Source organism: Erpetoichthys calabaricus, chromosome 4, assembly GCF_900747795.2.
Source record: "Erpetoichthys calabaricus chromosome 4, fErpCal1.3, whole genome shotgun sequence".
Classification (NCBI taxonomy): Eukaryota; Metazoa; Chordata; class Cladistia; order Polypteriformes; family Polypteridae; genus Erpetoichthys; species Erpetoichthys calabaricus.
The window spans coordinates 301,276,233-301,297,938 of record NC_041397.2 but is presented as its reverse complement, the minus strand read 5'-3'; the positions used below and the strand labels follow the sequence as shown (position 1 = coordinate 301,297,938).

The 21,706-nt window shown below is 39.3% G+C and overlaps 1 protein-coding gene across 1 annotated transcript; it reads right to left on the bottom strand.

Annotated features, from left to right (window-relative positions):
- Positions 1–20,332: 20,332 nt before the first annotated feature.
- Positions 20,333–21,352, bottom strand: LOC114644306 (olfactory receptor 10A3-like). The gene has a single exon (XM_028792443.2). It carries the CDS (start codon positions 21,317–21,319, stop codon positions 20,369–20,371), a length of 951 nt encoding a protein of 316 aa, XP_028648276.1. The 5' UTR covers positions 21,320–21,352; the 3' UTR covers positions 20,333–20,368.
- Positions 21,353–21,706: the final 354 nt, after the last annotated feature.

The window sequence follows — 21,706 nt, the reverse complement described above, 5'->3', positions numbered from 1 at the left end:
AACATCATATTATCACTGTATAATAAAAGTTAACTTTTATACATCAAAATAGTTGGTTTTCAAAAATAGTTGAAAGTTGCCAGGGAGGGCAGTGATCAAAAGGTTAAAACTTCAATGCCAATAACACCACTGTGATTTGTAAAAATGTGAAATCAATGTGGAAGTGAAATCAACTTTGAATCGTTCAATTAAACATTTTCAAATACTGCCACTGATGGTGTCTCTATGTAAGTAATATGGAGAACTGCAGTGGCATCTGTGAACCTCAGGCTCCTGGCCCCTTCTACTGCAGATGCTGTCCACCATCCATGGATTCAGTTAAGCAACAAACCATCCACTTTGTTAATTTGGGATTAATCATCTGTTTGTGAAACCACAATTAGCCAGGAATTACAAAGAAGGAACATTCATGGTTCCGATGCAGCAGAGAGTTATGGCAATCATGGAACAAATTCTCAAGTCATGAGAGTAGATAGAGGGGGCAGTGCAGATGACGAATGCATTTTAGCGTTCTGACCTTTAACCCATTATACAAATGCACCGAGGCAATTCCAGGTCTACCGCTAATTCATAAAATAAATGAAAAAAAAAAAAATACAATCACGGTACAGGAAAATCAGCTTCTTCTTGTCAGAGGTCATAGTTTAATGTCAATTAAACGTGTTTTTCATTTTTATCAGCTTAACAATACGGGCCTGCATCTCCTTTGTCTTCAGGCAGTAGATTATTGGGTTAATTAAGGGTGGCATCACATTCTGAATTAGTGCTCCCATGATGTCCACGTCTGCAGAGCTTCTAGAAACTGAACTTGCAATGTAAGCACTTCCACCGACGAAGTAGGAGACACAAATGACCATCAGGTGTGAGCTGCAGGTGGAGAGGGCTTTTAGTCGCCCGTGTGAGCTCTCAATTTTGAAAACTGACATGAGAATCCTTACATAGGAATAAACAATAAATAACAAAGGGCCCAGTACGACACAGACACCTGCACTGATGCCAACATAGTTGCCGATAATATTGTAACCACAAGCTAAATATATCACTGTGGAATGGTCACAAAAAAAATGGACTAGTTTGTTTTTACCACAGAACGGCAGTCTGACAGTGACTGTCATTGGAGGGACAACAAGGATGAAGGCAATGGCCCAACAGCCAATGATTAGTTTTAAAATCAGGTTGTTGTTTGTAATTGTGAAATAGTGTAGAGGCTTGCAGATGGCGAGGTATCGGTCATAAGCCATAAGCCCCAGGAGAAAGGACTCGGTCGTTTTCAGATTCCATACAGGAACATCTGAATGAAACAAGCGGTGATGGAAATCACACCAGAGTCTGAGCCGAGAACATCCAGGAATTTTGGAACCGTGGTGGTGGAGCTCATCAGATCTAACAAAGCAAGGCTAAAAATCAGTGTGTACATGGGGGTGTGCATGGTGTGGTCAGTCAGAAAAGCAATCGTTATTAGAAGATTACCAAGAATGATACAAAGGTACACCACCAGCAGGACACCAAAAAGAATATTTTTGTTGGATCTGTCCTGAATTCCAGGGAAACCAACCACAATGAATTCTTGCACCATCAGATTACTTTGATTCATTCTCCAGGAGGTTTCACGTTCTGACATGTACCTGTAAATGGAAAATATAAATTATTAATACATACACACTTACATAATGGGACACAGACACAATTTTTCCTTGATTTAGCCCTCTGCTCCACAGTTTAAAATTACAGCTCAAACAATTCTGACATCGTGATTGAAGTGCACATTGCAAACTTTCATCTAAAGGGATTTGCATTAATTTTGGTCACACCGTACAGAAAAGACAACACTTTTTCTACATGGTCCCTCCAATTTCAGGGCACCAGAATGTTTGGGAACATTGGGGTCAAAGGTGTTTGTGATTCCTCAGGTGGATTTCATTACTTCATAAGATACCTCGGCTTGCTTCTACCCTTTTGTAACAAGAATGTAAGTTTAATGTCACTGTGCTCTGTACAAAAATTATTTTACAAATCCACTCACATGTATAGGCCAGGCTAAAGTTAGCACACAGGGGCTGCTAGTTAAGCATTTGAAGAGAGAAGGTACAACTACGAAAATGGGCATTGTACTATGTCTGTATGTTAGAGATGAAATCGAATCCTCTCCTTTCCTTGTTTGGAACCTAAGTAAGGGCCTACACGTGGAGAAGACAGTATATAAAGACTTGGACAGCACCAAATACTTCGAAGCTGATGGACGGATGGCTGATATCATCATCCGTCCTGAAAACTTTTCCAGTGCAGCAACGAAAAATGGCAGACTGTATAGATCAAGATCCCACCTTGGTATTCTCATGCTATTTGGCTTCCTCGTCTGTATTGCTGAGTAAATACGTCAGTAAAGAAAGCTAAGTTATTTTCTCTTATGTGTTTTTTACCGGCTTGTATCACTATGAGAGAGGTATCGCCTTTTAATATCATATCTATATGGTTTTCGGTTACTTAATTACAAAAGAACTTATTCCAACTAGGGAGCTATATCACCCCTAAAAGGAAACACCTTTGAAGTCTATAGTTGTCATTGTTAAACATGAGGACAAGAGCTTCACCAACAAAGTCAAAGACTGCCATTATGAGGATGAAACACAGGAATAAAACCATTCAAGACACTGGTAAAACCTTAGGATGACCTAAATCAACTGTCTGGAAAATCATGAAGAAGAAAGAATGCACTGGTGAGCTCAGGGACCAATAGGCCAAGGAAGACCTCCACTGCTGATGGCAGAAGAATCCTCTCTATGGTAAAGACAAAGCCCCAAATGAACATCTAACAGACCAGACACAGTCTTCAGGGGGCCAATGTGTGTGTGTCAGAGACGACTATCAGCAGACGATTTCATGAACAGAAATACAGAGGCCACACTGCAAGATGCACACCACTAGTTAGACACAAAAACAGGATGGCCAAATTACAGTTTGTGGAAAAGGACTCTGAAGAGCCTGCAGAATTCTGGGAAAAGGTCTCATGGACAAACAAGATAAAGATGAACATCAACAGAGTGTTGGCAAGAGCAAAGTGTGGAGTCGAAAAGGAACTGCCCAAGATCCAAAGCAGGCCACCTCATCTGTTAAATATGGTGGTGGGGGTTTTATGGCTTGGCCATGTATGGCTGCCACAGGTCCTGGCACACTTCTCTTCATTGATGAATGAACTGCTGATAGTAGCTGCACGATGAATCCTGAGGTGTATAGAAACATCTGTTCTACTCAAGTTCCAATAGATGCCTCCAAACTCATTCATCCTACAACAAGATAATGATCCAAACATACTGCTAAGGCAGGCCCGGCCTTAGGCATAGGCGAAGTAGGCGACCGCCTAGGGCCCCGGCGTCTGGGGGGCCCCAAAACATCTCCTTGGTCTAATTTTCACGCATTTCACAGAGCTTCCAGGGGGGCTCCGCCCCTCTCAGGGGGCCCCTGGACCCCTCTTTCGTCTAGGGCCCCATAATACCTAAGACCGGGCCTGGCTAAAAAATTGAAAATGCTTTTTACGTCCTATTGAGCAAATCTTTCACTACTGAATATAAAACATAAGGGGACAAGCCCCCCTTATTATTATTAGAGGCTTGGCAGAGCATCACCAGAGAAGATCCTCAGCACCTGGTGATGTCTGTGAATCGCAGACTTCAAGCATTCATTGCATGCAAGGGATATGCAACAACATCCTAAATATGACGGATTTAATAGACCTGCCATTGCTGTGTCCCAAACATTATGGTGCCCAGAAATGGGGGGGGAGCATGTAGAAAAAGTGTGTGATTGAAATGTGTGCAAATCCCCTTAAATGAAAGTCTGCAATATGCACATCTAAATTGTTTGGTTTGTTATTTTAAACTGGAGGAGGAAATCAAAGAAAAATGTGTCTGTGTCCCAAACATTATGGAGGTCACTCTAAGTAGAAATAAATATAAATATTGCCATCTATTCTGTAATTCAGCCTTGGCACAGTAAAATCCATGCCAAGGCACACGTAGCTTGTACTGATACTTTGCATGTTGTGTCTCTGGATGTGAAGGAAGAAATGGCGCACCCTGAGCAGACTAAAGAGGATGTGCAAATCCCCTACAGACGGAATTACAAACCAATACATGAATAAATAAAAACATCCATCCATCCATTATCCAACCCGCTACATCCTAACTACAGGGTCACGGGGGTCTGCTGGAGCCAATCCCAGCCAACACAGGATGCAAGGCATGAAACAAACCCCAGGCAGGGCGCCAGCCCACCACAGGGCACACACCCACACACACACGAAGCACACACTAGGGACAATTTAGGATCACCAATGCACCTAACCTGCAAGTCTTTGGACTGTGGGAGGAAACCCACCGCAGACACGGGGAGAACCCGGGAAGCAAACCCAGGTCACCTAACTGCGAGACAGCAGCGCTACCCCACTGTACCACCATCCATCCATCCATTTTCCAACCCGCTGAATCCGAACACAGGCTCACGGGGGTCTGCTGGAAGCCAATCCCAGCCAACACAGGGCACAAGGCAGGAACCAATCCTGGGCAGGGTGCCAACCCACCGCAGGACACACACAAACACACCCACACACCAAGCACACACTAGGGCCAATTTAGAATCGCCAATCCACCTAACCTGCATGTCTTTGGACTGTGGGAGGAAACCCACGCAGACACGGGGAGAACATGCAAACTCCATGCAGGGAGGACCCGGGAAGCGAACCCAGGTCTCCTAACTGCGAGGCAGCAGCGCTACCACTGCGCCACCGTGCCGCCCTGCACCACCATGCCACCCCTAAATAAAAACAGTTAAAAGTTATTTCCATGCTGAAAATAGGAGAAAGTGGTGAAAGACACAACGTTTTGGCTGTTTAGATTTCATGAGGTGTGCAACTGGAAAAGAAAGAGCAGGTAACATAAGTAGGAGGGGAAGGAAAGAACAAATCCAGGGCAGATGAAAGAGAAAAGGTGAGGGTTGGTGAGAAAAAGCTACCAATCGAGAAGATGAAGGGAACAATTAAACACGTAGTTGGTCATTATGAATTTTTAAATAATTTTTAGAGTGCAGGTTTTGATTCAGGAGAAGTCAAAACCCTTATGACAAAAAATAACTTTTTAAAAGCAGTGTACGATTAATCCAGAAACCAAATTATAACACTCCAAGCTTCTTTGTAAAGCTTTCTTAATGTTCTGATTATGAGTGAACACCTATCCTTTCATTGTAATTTCATACTACTATTACTGGCTTTTATTCTTTAATACAACGGACTCTGAAAGAATTCAGACCCCTTCACTTTTCTTACTTTTTGTTCTTTTGCAGCCTTTTGCTAAAATTATTTAAATTCATTTTTTCCCTCATCAAACATCACTCAAAACCCCTGAATGACAAAGCGAAAACAGAACTTAACAATTTTTTGCAAATCTATTGAAAACTAGCCACAGTACCTGTCATAAATGTTAATAGAATAAGTTAAAAATATTTATTATCTCTTGCCCAATGTGTACCTTCAGTGCCTTTCCTCTATTTTTACGTGTGTCTGTTCAACTGCACTTCATCTCTCGAACGTGCTTCTCATACTCTTATTATTTTCGAGGTGCTGTTGTTGCCTCCTGTCCAGTTTTGTCCTTGCCGTTTTTGAAGGTGACTCTCACAGTGTGGCTCATATACTTTTACTCTTCCACCTGCATCTCACACCTGCACTTCCTCTTGTTGCGTCATCAATGCCAAACTGTCCAGTCACACCAAGGCAAAACTGACCAATCAGATTGCTCTGTGGGACTGGGTACACAGACCTTAGTGTTTTATTATATAGTGGATAAAAACCGAAATATCCCATTGATACAAGAATTCAGACCCTTTCCTATTACATCTGAAATTTGGCTTGAGTGCACCTCATTCCTTTGATTATCATTGAGATGTTCCTACGCCTCATTTGGAGTCCACCTGTGGTCAATTCAGTTGATTAGATAAGATTATTACAGGCACACACCAGTCTATTGTGGGTCCCACAGTTGAGGAAAACCCAAGCCATGAGGTTGAAGGAATGGCTTGCAGAGATCAGAGACAGGATTGTGTCAAGGTAGACATCTGGGGAAAATTACAAAACATTTCCGCAGCATTGAAGGTTCCCAAGAACACATCTGTCTTCATAATTCTTAAATGCAACCATGACTCTTCCTAGAGCTAACCACGTGACCCAACTGAGCAATTGGGGGGAGAAGGACCTTGGTAAATAAGATGACTAAGAACCCGGTGGTCACTCTGGCTGACCTCCAGAGTACCTGTGGAGATAGAAGAAATTTCGGAAAGGAAAAGCCAATCACTGCAACACTCCACTGATCTGGGCTTTATGACAGAGTGGCCAGACAGAAGACTCTCCTGAGTAAAAGAAATAAGGAAGCCTACTTGGAGTTTGCAAAAAGGCAGCTGAAGAACTCTCAGACTGTGTAAAACAAGATTCTGTTATCTGATGAAACCAAGATTAGTATCAATGCCTGGAAGAAACTAGGCACTGCTCATCACCTGAGCAATATCACTCCAATACTCAAGTATGATGTGGTGATAGCTTCATCCTGAGGAGTCATTTTTTAGTGGCAGGGACTTGGAGATGAGAGGGGGTTAAGGGAAAGCTGAATCAAGCAAAGTACAGGGATATCCTTAAATAAGAGCTGCTCCAGAGTACTCTGAACCTCAGACTGGGTCCAACAGGACAATGACCTAAAAGCACAAAGCAAAGACAACACAGAAGTGGCCCATGGGCAACTCAGAGAAAAGTCCTTAAGTGACCCAGCCAGAACCTGGACTTGAACCCAATTGAACATCTCTGGAGAGACCTGAAAATAGCTGTCTACCAATGGTCTCCATCCAACTTGACAGAGTTTGAGATGAACTGAAGAAAAGAATGGAAGGAAATCCCCCAGTCCAGGGGCCTCGTGCATAATGGCGTGTGTAGAATTCGCACTATAACATGACGTAAGCACAAAAGCGGAAATGTACTTACGTAGAAAAATATCCAGATGCATAAATCTGTGCGTTTGCCAACTTCCACGTTCTTCCGCTATATAAGTCCCAGTCAGCGTGGAAATTAACGCACGTGCACGCGCCTGCTGTCCTGCCCCAACTCCTCCAAGAATTACGCCTCTTTGAATATGCAAATCAATATAAATAACCCTTGAGTTCAGTGTTCTGTGAAAAAGCAATGGCAAAAGTACGAGGAAAAATAGAAGAATTTCAGCAAATACCAAGTGGAGGTAAAGAAAAACGTAGTATTTGTTGGTTTAAACAGTAGTATAAACTACAAAAGGAAGTTGATCGAGTGACAAAGAGTGTCGGAGAAACTTGAAAGCTCAAGTTCACAAAGTCACACAATGCCCGAAATAAAAAAGAAGTTGTCACATATCAAAGTCGCTGTGAAAAGGCGAGTCGTAGCCCACCGTCTGAGTGTCATATGAAAGCTTATTAGGGTACAGAGAAAAAAAAAGGCACACATTGTGAAAAAAGCATGAAATGTCAACTTTAATCTCAGAATTTCCACTTTAATCACATAGTTTATTTTGTCATTAATCTAGAACATCATAAACTTCATCTTAAAATCGTTTAATTTGCTAGTTTCTCAAATCCCATCGTAACTAAAGTAGCACGTTAAATGCTTTGTTTTGTATTTGATCTTCTATGTGCTCTGTGTGCCTGAATCACTACGTGCTCTTCCTCCGACAGGACACAGAATCCATTACATTCGTAATATTACAGCTCTCTAAATAATTAAAATACCGAGAAGTATACGTGATATCATTTTCATGATGATAGGAGTTAAAGCATGTTATTAAACATGGGAACACGGTGGTGCAGTGATTGTTCATGTCTTACGCAAGATGCGCGACCTTCGATGAAATGCTTTATTACAGAAGTACTGTCTTTTTCAAACGTACTAACCACCAATTCCTGTCCTTACTTTTCTTTCTCCAAATACCCATTCGCCACACAATAAGTTCTGTAACAGACGTTACACCATCTGTAAGCTTAGAACGGCGATTCTTCAAAACTTTTAAGGAACATCGAAATATCTTCGTAATGTTTAATTATTCTATCCATCTATCCTTCCAGTGTCGCGCCAGCCACAGCAAGAATACAGCACGAGGCAGGAACAATCCGTGAACGGAGCTCAAGCTTCTCGCTAGCGCTGCGGCACCGTGTAGTTAAAGTTAAAGTTTTATCTGTATAATATAATAGATATATTTTGCTGCATTTCATCTTAAAAATGATATCATCATCATATGTACTGTAAAATACGCGCTTTATAAAGTGGCTCAGGTTGTGCAATATCATAACTGTATCATAAGTACAAGTACCTCACTGTACCTTGCAAGTACAAACAGTTCTACAAGGAGCACTTGATGGACTGATTGAGTGCGTTTATAGTTCTTGGCATGAAACTGTTTGTGAACCGCGAGGACCGAACAGGAAAGGCTCTGAAGCGTTGGTCGTATGGGAGCAGTTCAAATAGCGAATGGCTGAGGCAGCGTGTGCTTGATGCTGTATACCGATAATTCTCTTTCCGATCAGCTGCTGTAGAGCTGTGATTCACACTCAGATACAGTGATATAAATACTCCGAGTGGTGCAGTGAGCGTAATATGGAAAAAGATTATCCGATGTGGCAACCCCTAACGGAAGCAGCTGAAAGAAGAAGAAGAAGGTGCAGTGAGAGTAACAATGCTAAAGCAGCTACTGTATTTAGAATAGTTTGAACATTCTGTGGACAGATATTGTTACAGGTTAATTACAATCAGATGCATTAAACTAATAAACAATATGCGGTTAATTTCAGTGTATTTATAAAGCCGCGTCAGGGATGTGGATGTGAAAAAGAAAGATAAACCACACAGGAACAGCAGCACTGCTTTGACGCTGAGTGCCGCCAGTCTGCAAATCCGAGCAGAGAACTTGTGTACAACAGGGTATGAGCTACCGTGGAATTGTGTGTGGCTTTACGCCAAGGTTAGGTTTTATACATCGCGATTTGAACATGGAAACGTTCTTACGCAACATTTCTGTGCATACACACCGTTTAAACATGAGGCCCCAGGTGTGTGTGGCTTGTCACTTCAGACCCAAGGCTGGAATTGCTGCCAAAGGGGCTTCAGGTAAGTACCGAGTACAGGGTCTGAATACATTGTGACATTTCAGCTTTTTATTTTTAACAGATTTGCAAAAGTTCCCAAAATCTTCTTTTTGCTTTGTCATTCTGATGTATTGGGTGTTGCTTGAAGAGAGAAAAATGAATTTAAACGATCTAAGCACAAAGCTGCAACAAAGCAAAATGTGTGAAAAGTGAAGGGGTCCTCATACTTTCTGAATACACTGTAGCGAAAATCAATTCTGATACTCACCATGCTGTCTTTCAAAGCCTTTGTACTTTCTACACTTTGTTTTATGATAGGATTCAATGTTACAAGATTTATACTCCTTATGCTTTTTATTCTTTGTTTTCACTTCTACTGAATTTTCTCAAATTAATCCTTTCGCTTGGAGATCTTTATGTAATACACTGTGGGCCATGAGGAAGCATTTTCTGTAAAAAAGATAACACATAAAATGAAAATCAATTGATGCCAGTTTTGCTTCAATGTCATTAAATTAATATATTTAATGACCTAAATAATTCTTAGGGTCCCAAGGAGATGTTTGCTGTTTTACAGACAATACTGAGATTAAACCTGAACATGGCAGCAGTCAATCATTAGGTGCAAACATTCACACCATTCCAATAAAGAATCATACATTAGGGTTAAGGTTAGGCTTAGGGTAGGGGATGTGATGTGTACAAAATGTCTATACAGCACTGTATCTTAAGGCTGCATCTCAGCTAACCTTAACCTCAGCTGAACATCTATGGGATAGATAGATAGATAGATAGACAGATAGATAGATAGATAGAAATGAAAGGCACTATATTATAGATAGATAGATAGATGTGAAAGGCACTATATAATAGATAGATAGATAGATGTGAAAGGCACTATATAATAGATAGATAGATAGATAGATTAGAACAGATTATTTTTGAAATAAACTTTATTTAATATACTTTATTTAATAATAGAAAACACCAAGACATCAATACAGTTAATAGTCATCAGTTTCACAAAAAAGAAACAGTTACTAATTTAATTTACCCACCTCTACTCCCCCTGTACACTTCTGTTCCACACATAAATCTAAATAATTATTCTATGATAAATGTATGGGTATTTTTTTCACAAGAAAGAAACATTAATTAATGTATCCACCACTGCTCTCCCTGTACACTCCTCCTACTCCACACATAAATTCTATGAGAAATAATCTTTATAAATAAGATGTAATCCTTAGCCATGTATTTATATTTAATATAAAACAAACTGTATTAAATTCATTATGAAATCCACTAAAACCACAAAATCAAACCACAGAAATAAAACATCATTCATAATTAAACAATCATAACTTCTTAACACTCCAATTCCATTCCTTCTTCATTATGTAAATATGCACCCAAGCCCCAACTTCCCCATTGATCCTTTTTACACCCCAATCCCAAACATTCCTTACAATACTCTTGATCCAATCATAAATATTCTACTAGAATACAACATGCAGTTCATTATTTTCAATTTGCACAGTTCATTGTTTAAACACAGATAGATAGATAGATAGATAGATAGATAGATAGATAGATAGATAGATAGATAGAAATGAAAGGCACTATATTATAGATAGATAGATAGATAGATAGATAGATAGATAGATAGATAGATAGATAGATAGATAGATAGATAGATAGATAGATAGATGGAACTTTATTTGTCTCCAGGGGTAATTTTGGCAATGTACAGAAACTCTTTAAATAAAGGCATAAATAGATATATCAATAATTATATATACACACACAATATGGCATGAACACACACCAGAATGACTAAAAACAGAGAAAAGCAAGGAAAACTTCAGACTTGGTAATCACAGAAAGGCATTGCTCTGAAATCGTTTAAAAGTTTTTCTTTTAATTTCATTTCATAGATACAGTATCAACAGGCTCTCCATTAACAGTCTACTATGAAGTAACCAACATGGCACTCACTCACAGTCTCACATTATACACTTCACAAAAGGATGAAAGGCACATGAAATACCCCATAATATGCTGATGTGGACTCACCTGCATCCACTGCTCATCTTCTTCCAACTGGAGACACTCTTAAGGTAACAAGAATTTATTATTTTAAAGGTCTATGTGGATCTCATTTGTGTATTTAAATCCAGTTTACTGCAATTTGTGTAATTAGTCACTAAGGAATTTGCAATAATGGGATCGGCACTGTAAACAGATATCCAGTGGTGAAGCTGCTATAATCATTGGAGGATAAGAGGCATTCAAAACTAAATTACATTTCTATTGTGTAAAAGTACATAGAAAGTATGCTGACAATACCTCATTACCATACGGTCACTTTGATACCCAAAATCAGTAGCAAAATTCTTGCAATTTTTACCATTCATCAAATGGAGAGTGGGGTCACAAAGTATTAAAACCCCTTCACTCTCTGCACACCTTATTGTGTTGTAGAGTTCATTTTAATTGAATACCTTTGCCATTTTTGCCTCGTTCTATCCTCAATAACCCATCATGACAATGTGAAAACATGTTTTCAGAAAGGTTTGCAGATTTTTTCAAAATGAAAAATAGAAATCAGACCCTTAATTCAGTACTTTGTAGAAGTCCCATTGGCAACAATAACAGCTTTGAGTCTTCTTGGTTAAGTCTCTACAATCTTTGCACATCTGGATTTGAGCAGTTTATCCCATTCATCCTGGCAGATCATATGTTGAGGTCCATTAAGTTGGATAGGAATTATCTGTGAGCTGGCATCTTTAGGTGTCTCCAGAGATGTTCCATGGATTTATGTCTAGGCTTTGCCTGGACCACTCAAGGATAGTCAGAGACGTGTCCTAAAACCACTCGGTGTTGTCTTGGACATACGCTTCAGGTCATTGCCATGCTGAAAGATGAACAGTCACCCTAGTATGAAGTCACATGCACTCTGGTGTAGGTTTTCTTCATGGATCCCTCTGGCAAATACATCCATTTAAAATTCAATCTACAACACAATGAAGTGTGCAGAAAGTGAAGGGGTCTGAATACATTCTGAATCCACTGTACGTAACTGTTACCTGCTACTTTTTTCTTGTCTCACTGCCCATGTTACACATGGCAGACTGCTTTACTTTCAATCGTTTACATCTTACCACCAATAGAGGACTTTCCCAAAGTTTCCTTTTGTGCACTTAAGATATTTCAGGTAGTCAAGGAATGATCAATCGTAGCACTAGGCTCACTAATTGTAAGCAGACAGAGAGATTAATTCAAGCTTATCTTAGCCAGGCAACACAAAGAATTACATAACCTGGCTAGGCTTGTGCAGTCTTTATTTAGTCCCAGGTGACATTTCTCAGTGTGAGGAACCTCATCAGAATTGGCCGATGTTAAGAGTGGTGTCCAGCAGGGGTCAGTGCTGGGGTCGCTGTTAATTTTAATAAATACCACTCAAAAAAAATTGAAGTCACACTTCTAAATCCAAGTACAGCATCAAGTCAATGAAACTTGTGGGCTGTTGATCTGTCAGTTAAGTAGCAGCGGGGCTTGTTAATCAGTTTTAGTTGCTTTGGTGTTAATGAAATGAACAAGAGGTGCACTAGAGGGGCAACAATGAGACGACCCCCCAAACAGGAATGGCCTACCACGTGGAGGCCACTGACATTTTTCCCTCATCATCTGTTTTGTCACTCGTTTTTCATTTGGCTACGGTCAGTGTCACTACTGGTAGCATGAGGCCATACCAGGACCCTACAGAGGTGGCCCAGGTAGTCCAGCTTCTCCTGAATGGCACATCAATACGTATCATTGCCAGAAGGTTTGCTGTGTCTCCCAGCACAGTCTCAAGGGGATGGAGGAGATTTCAGGTGACAGGCAGTTACTCTAGGAGAGCTGGACAGGGTCTCTCGTAGAAGGTCCTTAACCCATCAGCAGGACCACTTAACTGCTCCTTTGGGCAAGGAGGAAAAGGATGAGCACTGCAAGAGCCTACAAAATGACCTCCAGCAGGCAGTTCCTGGAGGATGAAGGAATTGATACCACGCTCGCTCTCCTGACCTCAATCCAATAGAACACCTCTGGGTGGGACATTATGTTTCGGTCCATCTGACGCCTCGGACTGTCCAGGAGCTCAGTGATGCCCTGGTACAGATCTGGGAGGAGATCTCCAAGGACACCATCCGTCGCCTCATTAGGAGCATGACCCTGACATTGTCAGGCATGCATACAAGCACGTGGGGCCATACAAACTACTGAATACGATGTGGAGTTGTTGCAATGAAAATTTTGGCAAAATGGACTCGCTTGCCACTTTGATTTCCGGGGTATCTTTGAATTCAGCCCTCTGTAGGTTGATCATTATCATTTCTATCAAACGATGGGGCATCCTTTCATTCGTAACACATTACCATATCAGTCCATATCAGTAGAGATATCCAGCAGGATTCCTTTTCCCATTGAGATCTGAAGTTTTCAAAGTGTTCCTTTAATTTTTTTGAGCAGCATATATATTGATATATATATATATATATATATATATCTATATACAGTATATACAGTATAATTAATAATAATTCTTTATTTATTTGTCACATACATAGTTATACAGGACAACACGCAGTGAAATGCATCTTTTCGCATACCCCTTGGGGTCAGAGCACAGGGTCAGCCATTGTACAGCGCCCCTGGAGTAATTGAAGGTTAACAGCCTACGTTTACAGGTATATTTATATACAGGAGTCAGCTTCTGTGAAACTGGATTTCTTTAACTCCACCCTGTTGGATACTGTGGGAACCACCACGGGATTATGTAAGGACTGAAGAGCCCTATGGTATAGGGTTTTTGTCTCACCCCAGAATTGCTGATGGGCCACGTGGGGCAGATGGAATAAAAGGTGCCTCCTACCTCACAAGGAACAGCCAGAGTTGGGAGGAGTTGGACAAAGCTTGTGAGGAGGGGTGGAGGAGTCAGTGACCAAGAGAAGACAGAGAGAAGACAAAGTATTGCTTCATTGTGCTGTTTTTTGTGATTGTGCATTCTTGTGGCTTTGGGGAAGAGTTTCCCACAATAACAACATGTGTTTATATAGCACATTTTCATTCAAATAATGTAGCTCAAAGTGCTTTACATGATGAAGAAAGAAAAAAAAAAGACAAAATAAAAATTTTATATAATATTATTATTACATTATATTAATTATATATTTATATTATATAATATACTAGAAAAATACCCGCGCTTCGTAGCGGAGAAGTAGTGTGTTAAAGAGGTTATGTAAACATATATATACATATACATATATACATATATATATATAAATATCTACATATACACATATCTACATATGCATATATAAGGCGCGAGTCGAAAAACACCATCCCACACTATTAGTTAACGATTAACACATTTCTATATGTATTGTAAGCATACAATATAACTGATAATATGTTGCGCTTATTTATCTGGTGTACCGACATTTTTGTGCGTTTAACAGCTGAAATCCAACGTGGTTTGTGCCTTTCAGAATATAAAGTTTGCATTTACCTTTTTAATAAAAGGCGAGCTTTTAAGCCTGACAAATCACACGTTTAATTGCACATGTGTTAATATGTATGCTTACACACTGTTTCTTCTTCATTGAGGTTTTCTCTAGCATGTAAATCGGGGTAATTACATTCACAGCATTCGTAGTCTGAATCACAATCTGATTGTATGGGTGGTTACCTATCAGGTAACGCTTATGGTTGGCCAGCAAGTCAGCTAACATCAGCCACGGTGCCTTCAGTTGTGAGAAACAGATCACAGAATGGTTGAAAATAGTTTACTGTCAAATAATGCAAAGAGTACGCGACACGTGTTTCACCCTAATTCTTGGCTCATCAGGCGTAAGGCAAGTGTAATTGAATAGCGGCGCGTCACTGAATAGCGGCACTACAAGTTTAGTTTCTTTTCAATAAAGTCAGGCGTTAGGCAAGTGTCATTGAAAAGCGGCGCGTCATTGAAGAGAGGCGCCGCAAGTTTAGTTTCTTTTCAATAAAGTCAGGCGTTAGGCAAGTGTCATTGAATAGCGGCGCGTGATTGAATAGCGGCGTCAGGCGTTAGGCAAGTGTCATTGAATAGCGGCGAGTCACTGAAGATCGACGCTGCAAGTTTAGTTTCTTTTCAATAAAGTCAGGCGTTAGGCAAGTGTCATTGAATAGCGGCGGCGCTGCAAGTTTAGTTTCTTTTCAATAAAGTCAGGCGCGCTTTGCACCGGCGAAGTTCTGCTTTTAAATTTTTATTAAGAAGAAAAGAAAACCTTTTTAAACTGAGGGAAAATATACCAATAACAATTTGTTAAGGATCTGTTTTTTGTGAAGCTGCCTTTACACAGCCTGTCCGCTGTTTTATAAACGAACGCCATATAAGGCCATCCTTTCTCCTTCACAGTCAGTGATTACGTGTGAGGCGTGATGACACGATACGCAACCCCTGCAACCCCGCCTCCCACGGCCAGCGAGCTGCCGTCCATTACTGTATATGGACAAAAAAGAGGTTCCAGTTATGACCGTTATGCTTTGAATTTCGAAATGAAACCTGCCTAACTTTTGTAAGTAAGCTGTAAGGAATGAACCTGCCAAATTTCAGCCTTCCACCTACACGGGAAGTTGGACAATTAGTGATGTGTGAGTGAGTGAGTGAGTCAGTCAGTCAGTCAGTGATTGAGTCAGTGAGGGCTTTGCCTTTTATTAGTATAGACTAGCAAAATACCCGCGCTTCGCAGCGGAGAAGTAGTGTGTTAAAGAGGTTATGTAAACATATATATACATATACATATATATACAGTACACTTCTACATATACACATACTGTATATACATATACATATATATATACATACATATACACATCCACATATACATATATATACATATACAAATTTACACATCTACATATATATATATATATATGTACATATATATACACATATATATATACATATGCATATATATATATATAAATATAGACATACATATATACATACATACATTGACATATATATATATATATATATATATATATATATATATATATATATATATATATATATATATATATATATAAAAATACCGGCGCTTCACACCGGCGAAGTACTGCTTTTAAATTTTTATTAAGAAGAAAAGAAAACCTTTTTAAATTGAGAGAAAATATACCAATAACAATTTGTTAAGGATCTGTTTGTTTGTGAAGCTGCCTTTACTCGAGTGATCACTTCGAGCTGACTTGCTGGCTAACCATAAGCATTACCTGGTAGGTAACCACCCATACAATCAGATTGTGAATCAGACTACGAATGCCGTGAATGTAATTACCCCCATCTACATGCTGTCAAATAAACGAACCACACGCTGTGGCGCAATTTTATGGGCTTTGCCTCTAGCGCTGACGTCCGAGGTTCGATTCCCGTAAGGGAGTGAAGTGAGCGCTTCGCACCGGCGAAGTACTGCTTTTAAATTTTTATTAAGAAGAAAAGAAAACCTTTTTAAATTAAGTCTTAAAAAGCGCTGTAAAGATATTGACAATAAGCTACGCAAACCCACCAAGACATGCAATCGTTTAAATCAAGGCGCGAGTCGAAAAACACCATCCCATAATATTAGTTAACGATTAACACATTTCTATATGTATTGTAAGCATACAATACAACTGATAATATGTTGCGCTTATTTATCTGGTGTACCGACATTTTTGCTTGTTTAACGGCTGAAATCCAACGTGGTTTGTGCCCTTCAGAATGAAAACAGTTTGCATTTACCTTTTTAATAAAAGGCGAGCTTTTAAGCCTGACAAATCACCCCATAAATGCACACGTTTAATTGCACATGTGTTAATATGTATGCTTACACAGTATTAAAAGACACTCAAAAATTAACGTCATTTACCTTCGTTCCTGCGTTTGACTCGTGCTGTAAATCTCTTCCTTGTTTTTAGTTCACGTGATTATGTAGGAGGCGTGATGATGCGATACGTGACTCCGCCTCCTCCATTATAGTATATGGACAAAAAACAGGTTCCAGTTATGACCATTACGCGTAGAATTTCGAAATGAAACCTGCCTAACTTTTGTAAGTAAGCTGTAAGGAATGAGCCTGCCAAATTTCAGCCTTCTACCTACACGGGAAGTTGGAGAATTAGTGATGAGTGAGTGAGTGAGTGAGTGAGTGAGTGAGTGAGTGAGTGAGTGAGTCAGTCAGTCAGTCAGTCAGTCAGTCAGTCAGTCAGTATAGATATATATAGTATTATATATAATTATATTTATTATATTAATCTATAATAATAAAAGGCAAAGCCCTCACTGACTGACTCACTCACTCACTGACTGACTGACTGACTCATCACTAATTCTCCAACTTCCCGTGTAGGTGGAAGGCTGAAATTTGGCAGGCTCATTCCTTACAGCTTACTTACAAAAGTTAGGCAGGTTTCATTTCGAAATTCAAAGCGTAATGGTCATAACTGGAACATATTTTTTGTCCATACACTGTAATGGAGGAGGCGGAGTCACGTATCGCGTCATCACGCCTCCTACGTAATCACGTGAACTAAAAACAAGGAAGAGATTTACAGCACGAGTCACACGCGGGAACGAAGGTAAATGACGTTAATTTTTGACTGTCTTTTAATACTGTGTAAGCATACATATTAACACATGTGCAATTAAACGTGTGCATTTACGGGGTGATTTCTCAGGCTTAAAAGCTCACCTTTTATCAAACGCGGGAACGAAGGTAACTGACGTTGTTCACTGTCTTTTAATACTGTGTAACCATACATATTAACACATGTGCAATTAAACGTGTGCATTTACGGGGTGATTTCTCAGGCTTAAAAGCTCGCCTTTTACTAAAAAGGTAAATGCAAAACTATTTTCAATCACTTTATTGAAACGCTCCCGTTAAGGATTGCAATAACATATTCGCGAGATAAAAGAACGAAGTAGGGGGAAATGGAGGAACAGCCGCAAACAGCGAAGAGCAAAAAATTAATTAAACAATTGAGAACGGAGCGAGTTAAGCATACAAGCATGTTCATAAGGGAAACAAAGCACGGTGTAAAACGTAAGTTTAAATTAAGTTTATAGAAACGCTCCCGCTGCGGATTGCAATAACATATTCGCGAGATAAAAGTTTAATGAGAAGACACGAGGTATAAACGAACAACACGCCGTGGCGCAACGTTAGGGGCAACAGTTTCAACCATTCTATGATCTGCTTCTCGCAACTGAAAGACGGCACATGGCGGATGTTAGCTGACTTGCTGACCGCAACGTTAGGGGCTTCAACTATGGCGCTGACGCCACATCTCAGTGCCAACACTTTGCAGACTGTACTTAAAAGACACGCCCTCCTCACTGGACAGTTAAAAACACCAATCAAACTAACGATGACATCAAGTATTACCCAATCAAAAGTAGCAAAGGAGGCATCTTCATAAAATGCGTGTGGGATGATTTGCATGAGACGCTGCTTTAAAAAAAAAATTATAAAAAAAATACGGGATAAATCCCGTCCAGTATTGATTCAAAACGGGACGCGCAATTTATGTGAATGTATGTATGTATATATCTATGTCTATATATATATATGTAGATATGTAAATTTGTATATGTATATATATGTTTATGTGGATGTGTATATACGTATGTATATGTACATATGTGTATATGTAGATATGTATATATATATGTATATATATGTTTATGTGTGTGTGTGTGCATATTATATATATAAAAGACAGCAACACTCATAACATATATATATAATATATGTATATATATATATATAATATATGTGTATATATATATATATATAATATATAAATATATATATATATAATATATGTGTATATGTATGTATATATATATATATATATATATATGACAGCAACACTCATAACAATGACAACACAATTACATTGACAATCATGTTACGTTATTTTTAAAATGTTTCCTTTACTTTTTCATAACCTCTTTAACACACTACTTCTCCGCTGCGAAGCGCGGGTATTTTGCTAGTTAATTAATATAATAAAGATTCTAAGGCTTTCAACTTGTGTCTGAAGCCTATTTGTGTTGGGTGTTTGGGGAGTTGGAGTGCCCCCTACTATCTATCTATCTATCTATCTATCTATCTATCTATCTATCTATCTATCTATCTATCTATCTATCTATCTATCTATCTATCTATCTATCTATCTATCTATCTATCTATCTATCTATCTATCTATCTAGGAAGGTAGTTAGCTAACTAGCTATTTGATTAATCTGATAAAAATTTGATTAAAACTAAAACAATACCAGGGTTTTGTACCATGTTAGCCATTATGGATGTAATCTTTTAATCTTTGTAATCTGTTTAGTTAGCCAATAAAAGGTATGATTTGTGCGACTTCTCATAACAAAGAACAGAAAATGCTATCACTGGAAAAGAATTTGGATGCAACAGGATAAGGGTAAAAACCCATATTATCCTTTATAATTGCTGGGAGCCCTTGAAGGACAGTAGACATGCATACTAAGTAATACATGGTTACAATCTGGGCAGTAAAGGATGGCTGAACTTCTCACCAGAGAGGATGAAGCCATTATTGGTACACCCGAGCTGACAGCATATAGCTGTTAGAAGACAAGCATTCCTATAAGACAGTGAATGTGAGTAAGCTAGGTGTTGGGGTTCAGGGAAGTAAGTTGTTATGGGCCAATAGGTAGAGCACAAGGTGCAACACTTCAGGGTGTCTTGAGCATATTGTAATCCCTAATAGTAAGCCCCAGTTTGGGATAAAAAGATGCCTCATTGCCTCTGGACTTCTGACTGGAAAGTTGTAAGGTGAGTTTGGGCAAACACGTGACTGGTGGAAGGAAGGAAAAGACAAAATGCCAGAGAAGTTAGAGACAGAGAGAATGGAGTATGATTAAGATTTAACATGAATGCCTCATAATGGACCAGCTTCCTATCTAAGATTGGTCCATCCTTGTGTAGGTCATGCTGCCTTTTTGCTATGTGGGTTTGAATTTTTTGGATTATGTATGTTCAAAAAAATAGACGGATGCATACTCCGGTCAACATTTGTTAATAATTTTTATTTAGCTGATTTTTAAAAAAGCTCCTTTTTGCATTTCTCTATAGTGAATGATTAAAAGCATGTATAGTCTATGAAAGTCAGATTCACGTGTTTCGGCCACGGTTTAATGTCTCTGAGGTGTGTTTTTCGTTTTTATCAACTTCACAAAATGGGCCTGCATCTCTGTAGTCTTCAAGGAGTAGATTATTGGATTAATTAAAGGTGGCATCACATTATAGAGGAGGGCTGCCATGATGCGCACATCTTCAGAGCTGCCAGGAACTGAATTTGTAATTACGACACCTGTACCTACCAAATAGAAGACAAAAATGACCATCAGGTGTGAGGTGCAAGTAGACAGAGCTTTGAGTCGCCCATGTGAGCTCTCAATTTTGAAAACTGACTTGAGAATCCTTACATAGGAATAAACGATGTAAAACAAAGGTCCTAATTTCACACTAAGACCTAAAGTGATGCTAGCATAAGAGACGATGAGGTCATAGCCACAAGCTAACTTTACCACTGTGGAATGCTCACAAAAGAAATGGGCAAGTTTGTTGGGGCCACAGAATGGCAGTTTGAAGGCTACAATAGTGGGAATGGCAACAAGGACGAAGGCAATGGCCCAACAGCAAATGATTAGTTTCAAAACCAGATTGTTATTTATAATTGAGAAATAGTGTAGAGGCCTACAGATGGCTATATACCGGTCATAAGCCATGAGGCCCAGTAGAAAGGCCTCAGCTGCCTTCAGTACTCCAAAGAAGAACATTTGAATGAAACAGTCGGTGATGGAAATCACAGCCAAGTCTGAAGTGAGAACAACAAACAGATTTGGAACCGTGGTAGTGGAGCTCATCAAATCTAACATAGCAAGGCTAAATATTAGCAGGTACATGGGGGTGTGCATGGTCTGGTCAGCTAGAAAAGCAAGCATTATGAGAAGATTACCAAGAATGATACAGAGATACACCACAAGCAGGACACCAAAAAGAATATTTTTGCTGAATCGGTCCTGAATTCCTGGGAAGCCAATCATGATGAATTCTTGCACCATCAGATTACTTTTGTTCATTCTGGACTTGAGTGGTTTTCACATTCTGACATGCACCTGGTACATAAAAAAGACAAAAAAAATGAATACATAAATATAAGTTGAAAGAAATGTAAATTATAAAAAATTCATTATTCAATAATTGAACCTTAAATGGATCATCACAAGGCACACTTACATCAGGCCTACTTTATACTATGGATCAACGACTGAACGTGAAATTCAAATATCAAGAGTGAACGTTCAAGAATTTGCAAACACCACACAGACGGAATTAACAAACTAACTTATGGCTAAATAAAAGGAGGCCCAATCTTCAAAACGCAAGCACTGCGATTTATTATTTATAAGGACAATATAATGACACCGAGAAGTCAGCCCACATCACCCCTTGAATTATTTCTGTTC